Source organism: Pseudochaenichthys georgianus, chromosome 21 (genome assembly GCF_902827115.2).
Source record: "Pseudochaenichthys georgianus chromosome 21, fPseGeo1.2, whole genome shotgun sequence".
NCBI lineage: Eukaryota > Metazoa > Chordata > Actinopteri > Perciformes > Channichthyidae > Pseudochaenichthys > Pseudochaenichthys georgianus.
In genome coordinates, this window is record NC_047523.1 from 2,422,338 (window position 1) to 2,429,677 (window position 7,340).

The window sequence follows — 7,340 nt, forward strand, 5'->3', positions numbered from 1 at the left end:
CTGTTCACTCAGTTGTAGATATAATAATAATTGTGATCTACGTGTACTATTTTGTGTATAATCTGTGCATTTATTGGTTAGCTAAATGTCTTTAGATTCTGTAGTGTATCACTTTTTAAAAGAATTGTACATAAACTGAGAGTGAGCCGTTTTCCAGCTAACTAGTTAGCCGCTAACTAGTTAGCCACTAACGTTGTGGAGGAGTGCACGTGGCATTTACGTTACTGACGTGAAACTTTCCTTTGTAGAGCAACATCTCACTGAACTGTGGCTAAACTGTGGATCTGTCTGTTTATTCCATGGTTTGCAGGTATGTTTATTTTGAACTGTTAAATGTTTTATTGAATACTGTTCATCTAAGTAATTTGATTAATCTTTATTGTCACAATTACAAACTAAATAGTTGTATGTTTGTAATAAATGTTATTGAGTTTCTTTATATTTAGAATCCTTTTTCTCTAAACAAATGATACCACTATACGATCACTGTAAAAGTATTAGAGGATTCTTAGCTTTGGAGCAACATCTCACTGAACTGTGGCTAAACTGTTGATCTGTCTGTTTATTCCATGGTTTGCAGAATAAACTAATTGATACCTCAAACTGACTCCGGTGAAGTACAAAAAGCAACAGCAAAGCAGGACCCAAGTGTCACACATGCTATTCATTTTCATCTCATCATGGCGATCTGGAATGACGCAAACGAAGACCTGCTCATCACCTTGATCCAGGAGAGGCCAGCTCTGTACGACATCACAGAGAAAAGGTACTCGAACCGAGTAGTGAAAACCGGACTCTGGCGAGAGATTGAAACGCAACTTGGTTTCTCGGGTAAGATTATCTTTTTCATCAATTGAGCTCTTTTTATTGTTGTTGTTATATTGTTGCTAGCTGTTGCTAGCTGTGCAGTTTGGCACTGCATATAGATATCAGGCATGAAAATCACTCACCTTTCGGCGAAATTCGCCGTTTTGAATCCAAATAGGTCGTTTGTGTGATTCATGTAGATCTGCAATACAAATATTTTTGGGGTATGGGGGGGTCTGGGACCCGGAGTAATCTGCGGCCGCGAGCTGTTATGTGCCATCATGACACGCATGGTGTTCTTTTTTTATATATTATAATGCAGCGCGCGCTGTGTGCTCGAGTCTTCCTGCCTGTCGGCTCTGCTGCTCCGCGATGATGGTCTAGCTTCAGCAGCCACATTACCTACGGGTGCGTTCGTTAATATTAACTGTGCGGTCCGGAGTCACTGTGGCACAGACTGGACCGCTGGTGAACAGCTGTTAGAACAAGTATCTCAAAATTGTACCCAAGTATAGTACTTGAGTTTATGAATTTAGTTACTTTACACCAGATGCCATAAAGATAGAAAGACTCAGCCTTGCACAGAGGCATGACAATAGATTTTCAAAATGCTCAACAGTGCTGCCAAAATTATAAACTGACTGCTACACAATTAAAATAAATGCTTTTAAATATTTCTATTAGATGTGACTCTTTAGCGTTTCTGTTATTATTAACTGCTGCTTTAGTTGTTTTGACTGCTAAAGTCCTCTGTTATTCTTCATTTTAAAGCCGATATTCCGTGGGGTCGGGGGGCTCGGGTCCTTGTCACCTTTTCCATATTTTATGAGTTTGCATCCCTGATAATACTTAGTAAGGAGGCCATAATATTGTTGACTCATGGCTGAAGTTAAGTTTCTCCAGCTCTCCCCGGGTTGGCAAAAAAATGCATCTCAAAATGCATCAGATTGATGCTTTTAAAATATGGAATATTCAACATTTTCTTCCGGGGGAGCATGCCCCCGGACCCCCCTAGAGGGATAATATACTTCTCACCTTTTTCACCCCTGACCCGTTTTCATGCCTGAGATATGAATTGGACATGCTAACTAGCCACAATGCTTACATCGTTTATTTGTGTGCTTCAGAGAAAGAGCTGAAGAATTGGGATTCTATGCGAACCCAGTACACCCGGTACACCCAGTACACCCGGTACAGGAGACTTGCCCCTTCGGGTAGTTGTGGAGCACAAAGGACGGGCCATCACGGTAACTAGTTTATTTGTTGAGTACAAATAAGTGTTTCTTGCTTCTTTCATTTACAAAAACATTATTTTCATTCATTTGGTGGTTACAGTGTTAAATATAACAATAACAGAATAATATATATATTATTCTGTTATAACTATTGATGTGCTCATCACCTTAATGTTGCAGCTGGTAAAGGAGGAGCTAATTGAAATGACATGATACTGCTGGGTAGCTTATGAAATTCACCATGGGATCAATAACGCTTTTATCTTAACCTATAATAATACATGATGAAATATGTCTTATATTTTGTAGTGTTCTGAATCTTCTAGAAGTATGTCTTTAGCATCTGAATAGAGCATCACAATGTGTCTACAATGCAGTGTGCGAAAAAGTGCACGTCCCACCGTCCGGGACGGGTTATTCACAACATTGGACAAGTAGATTTTTAAATTGACTTGTCCAATGGACAAGTGACGTTTTTCGCCGCTATTTATTGACAAATTATTGATAAATTCAGCTTACAAAAAGCATAACTCATTCGCAAATTGTCCGTGTCCGCCGTTGTTGTTTGCAACCGCTTTACGTTTTTTTACTCACTTACGTCGTGTCGTAAAACTGTGTGAAAATGTAAAATACGATGGCGAAGAAGAAGGTTCTAGTGGCCCCAAGAGGGCAACAAAAGATTTCTTTCTTTTCTAAGAAGGTTTGTACACATCATTCTCACAGTTGTAAAATGGTGTGTTACATTAACAAGGAAAATAATTGAAATAAATTATGTCCGAAAATAATGGATTAAGTGCTTGAAAGGGGACTTCTATTAATCCATTACATTACATTTAGCTGACACTTTTATCCAAAGCGATTTACAATCCCTGTGGGGAAATTCAGTAGGCCTAGTTCAAACAGCAACAGGGTAAGGGTGAAAAACAGGACAGCACAGATTCACACAGGTTCATCAAATCAAAAATAAAATCGAAGATAAAAATAAAAATAATGAAAAACTTAAATAAGAAATTAATAAAAAAAATAATAAAAAAGGGGTAGACCTATGTAAAATACTTTTTTCTTTTAAAAGGGGGGGATTGAAAGGGGCTCTTTATGTACCAAGGGGCTTGAAAGGGGCATATCAAATTATTTCAGAAAAAACCCCCAAAAAATGCAGAAAGGTTTGTGGGGAATCTACGAGTACCTAACATTCATGTTGACAAAAATCTATAATTTGTCTGCAAGAACAGGAGTCTGAACAACAGCCTGAACATGCTGAAACGAGTCCTCAGAAAGTCCCAGAGTGTGAGCAGAACGATGGCCCCCCCAGTCACGAGAAAGTCTCTGCTAAAAGGCCATGTTCCGTTATCTCACCAATGGCTGGTCCATCTAAAAAGGCCAAGAGTGACATCGCCCTGACACCCAAGAGGAAAAGAACATTCATTGAGACTTGGAAAACCCAGTTTCCATGGGTAAGATGTGTGGACGACATCATGTTCTGTGAGGTCTGCAGAGAATATCCATCCATTGCTGACCACAGCAGTAAACTGTACGAGGGTGTCACAGGGTCAAAACGCATTGAGACACTTCAGTCACACGAGTCCAGCAAATATCACCTTCTCTGCATTCAAAGGAAAGAGGTCACAGAGAAAGGCACAGGGCCAATGTTTGTGGCTCTCAAGAAGCAGGCAGAAAATATGGACGACCAACTGAAACCCATGTTCAACACTGCGTTTTATGTCGCCAAACAAAAGTTGCCTTTCCGTTCATTTGAGGGCCTCATCGAACTTCAAGAGAAGAATGGCATTAAAATGCCTACACAGTACCGGAACGATAAGGGGTGCAAGGCATTTGTGCAGGCCATTGCAGAAGTCGAGAAGGACAGAGTTTCTGAAGACCTCAAGGCTTCAAGATTCTTCGCTCTGATGGGAGATGGATCCACGGATATATCTGTGACAGAACAGGAGAATGTATATGTTAGGTAATTATTATTTTGAATTCTTTTGTAAGTCTTATTTAAGTTACATTTTATCTCCAAAAGGGCCTTTTGTTTATGAGTAATTAATTCACAATCATTTTATTGATGAATTTTATTAGTTTCAATGTTCAGTTAACTTAAAAGTTTTTAACAGGTAAAGTATATACATAAATTGTTTAAAGCGAATGAAGGTGAAGTTGCTTTTTAGTGTTCTTAGTCTTAAAAAAAGGTGAAGGCAACACTGGTGTGGGAAGGTTTATATAAGATAATCATTTAAAAAAATGTTATTGCACTTTATTGATGTACTTTATTTATTTTCTATCTTCAGGTATGTCAAAGATGGACTTCCAGCAACAGAGTTCATTGACATCATGGCTGTAAAGTCAGCTGATGCTAATGGTGTTCTGGCAGCTCTCCTCGAGGCACTACATCATGTCGACCTAACAGATGGAGACATAAAGAAGAAAATAATAGGCTGCACATTTGATGGTGCCAGCGTTAACCAAGGTGCCAAGGGAGGAGTTATTGTGAAGTTGCGGGAATTGTTGGGGCATGTACTCATTTCGATTTGGTGTGCTCCACATAAGCTGGAGCTGTCGCTCCTAGATGCCACCAAAGCCACTGACTTCATTGACATCGTAGAGAAAGGAGTGGACCCCATCTACAGATTCTACTATGGATCTGGTAAACGTAGGAGGGAGGTGAATGCCATATCAGCCGTTATAGACGAGGATCCTGTCTATTTCTCAGCACCCTGTGGCACTAGGTGGATGGCGTCAAGACTCCGGGCATACAAGGCTGTAATAAAAAATTACAACTCCGTCATCCTACACATGGAAGAGGCTTCAAACAGAAAAACAGACGAAGGAGCTAAGTGTGTGGGGTACTTGAAGGTACTGAAGTCTGCAAAGTTTGTTGATGGGCTCCACTTTATGGTAGATGTCTTGGAAGTGTTGGCCAACGTGAGTCTGGCATTCCAGAGTAATGATCTGTTCATTTATGATGTTGATGTAAAGTTGTGTGAGGCCAGGATCAAGTTGGAAGGCCTTAAGCATAATAGAGGTGATGTCTACACTGCCTACATGGCAACCTGCAAGGATGGCAAGTTTGACAGTAAGAACAATGGACACATCACTTCACTGAAAGGAACAGGTATTCCAGAAACAGTGAAGAATTCCTTCTTGGAGAATTGTGTGAAGTTCCTAGAGAAGAGATTTTCCTTCCTGAAGGATACCCCTTTCAGTGATTTCCATGTTCTTGACCCCAGGAACATCCCAAGATCAGATGCACAACTAGCTACATATGGTGATGTTCAGGTTATGAACATGGTGACCCACTTCGAGTCCGTTCTCAGTGAGGAGGAGGTAACCAACATCCCTAGACAGTGGCCAGCTCTCAAGGCCAGACTGAAGTACAGGCAGAGGCAGCCCGCCAAGGAGGTCATAAGTGACCTTCTCACTGAGAACCACCCAGATGTGAAGGACGTCCTGGTTCTGGTGTACATGATGGTCACCCTTTCTCCCTCCTCTGCTGCCGTGGAGCGTGGATTTTCCCTCATGAACCTCATAAAAACATCCAGAAAATCCCAGATGACCAATGAAACTCTGGGGTCACTCATGAGGGTCAGCCACATCACCACCACAGTGGCAGGGTTTGACCCAGAGCCAGCCATCCAGAAATGGAAAACATCTGCTAAGACCAAGAGGTATGTCAAAGCTGCCCCAAAGCCTGCTGCAGTGAACAGCAACTTACCTGTGCCTGTTGCCCCATAGCTCGGTGTGAGGAGAACCACTGGAGTGCTGCCCCACAGTTCGGGAGACAGCTGCAGTGAACAACCACCCTGAGCCTGAAGCCATACCTTTCTGCTAGCATGTCTACTAGTCCCACAGAGGAGAAAACATTATATTGTTAGTACTTAGTTGTTTTATCTTATTATTTTATATCTGTCATTCATTTGATGTGCCTTGATGGTAGAAGTTCAGAAACCAGACACTGTGAACATTATGAACAAATAAACAATAAAATGTTACCTACAGTAACCTAGATTCTTGTGTGCTTTATGTTGATATGTAATCATATTTAAAATAGGTGCAGCAATGCATGCACAAAGTATAGATATGGACAAGTGAAAAATGTATTCGGACAAGTACATTTCCAAACTCACTTGTCCATGGACAAGTACTCTCTAAAAACTTTTTCTCACACTGCAATGTACCTTTCACACTTGACCACACCCCAAACTAATGGCACACACATTTCAGGGTATTGTTTTGTTATGAATGCTTAGTAAACAGTTTTAAGAAGCCATGGTATTAAATCCAACTAACTGAATTTATTTTAAAAAATGTAAGGAACTGGCTGCAGAATCACCCCCGGTGGCACCAGCAGTGAAACCTCGACCAGCATCACCGAGGAGTCCTTCCACTTTGATGCTGAGCCCTGCCTGGCAGAATCCACCATCTGCACCACACCGGCACCGCGGCTCGGAGAGAGGCCAAGCACACTCAGCACTCGAAGGCCTCCGGCGAAGCGCAGGATGATGATACTAAATGAGACACTGTCTACCGCTGTTCATTGTTCAAGATTGAAATGTAAATGTGCAAGCCGTTTTTCTGCCCCTCTATTCACATGTAGCCTTTCATACGTGATGATTTCTTCATTCTCGAACTGTTGTGGAGCAGAACTATACAGTTGCAGGACTAGTCTCAAGTACCTCAATATAATGATAGTATGTCTGCACTTTGTGCTCATTTCATCATTAATTCATGTATTTTATATTCTACTAAAACTGAATCAAACCATAAACAAGGTGGCCTGTTGGGATTCATATATATATACAGTTGCAAGAAAAAGTATGTGAACCCTTTGGATTCTCCACACATAGCGTTGTGTGTTCCTTCCAAGCAACTCAGCTTTGGTTTCATCTGTCCACAGAACATGTTGCCAGTAGTGCTGTGGAACATCCAGGTGCTCTTTTGCAAACTTCAAACGTGCAGCAATGTTTTCTCTGGACAGCAGTGGCTTCCTCCGTGGTGTCGTCCCATGAACTCCATTCTTGTTCAGTGTTTTACGTATCGTAGATTCGTCAACAGAGACGTTAGCATGTGCCAGAGATTTCTTTAAGTCTCTAGCTGACACTCTAGGACTCTTCTTCATTTTTATAGGGCAGGGCAGTGTAATATCTTGGATATTAACAGACAACGGAACAGTTGGTTATTTAACAGGACTCTTTATTGCTGCCTCCGGTGGTTCTCTCGCCACCCCCAATTACTGTAACTGTCGTAAACATGCCGTAACGTATATGACAACTCCCCTTGTAGTCAGTTAACAATACTATG

At 41.2% G+C, this 7,340-nt stretch overlaps 1 protein-coding gene across 2 annotated transcripts; it reads left to right on the plus strand.

Moving 5' to 3' along the window:
* Positions 1 to 447: 447 nt before the first annotated feature.
* LOC117466185 (zinc finger protein 862-like) lies at positions 448 to 5,985 on the plus strand. Of its 2 annotated transcripts, none has more exons than XM_071207042.1 (4): positions 448 to 831; positions 1,935 to 2,054; positions 3,275 to 4,005; positions 4,331 to 5,985. In XM_071207042.1, exons 3-4 carry the CDS (start codon positions 3,401 to 3,403, stop codon positions 5,772 to 5,774), a joined length of 2,049 nt encoding a protein of 682 aa, XP_071063143.1. In that variant the 5' UTR covers positions 448 to 831; positions 1,935 to 2,054; positions 3,275 to 3,400; the 3' UTR covers positions 5,775 to 5,985. The 2 variants fall into 2 exon arrangements, with proteins under 2 accessions (XP_071063143.1, XP_033965203.1); XM_034109312.2 differs by having other exon boundaries at positions 448 to 766.
* The last annotated feature ends 1,355 nt before the right edge of the window (positions 5,986 to 7,340 follow it).

What these genes read in the sequence shown, in the direction of transcription:
- LOC117466185 (XM_071207042.1), top strand. Translation starts at nt 3,401, where the DNA reads ATGGCTGGTCCATCTAAAAAGGCCAAGAGTGACATCGCCCTGACACCC. An exon ending in CAGGAGAATGTATATGTTAG is followed by an intron (nt 4,006 to 4,330) that starts GTAATTATTATT and finishes TTCTATCTTCAG; the next exon opens with GTATGTCAAAGATGGACTTC.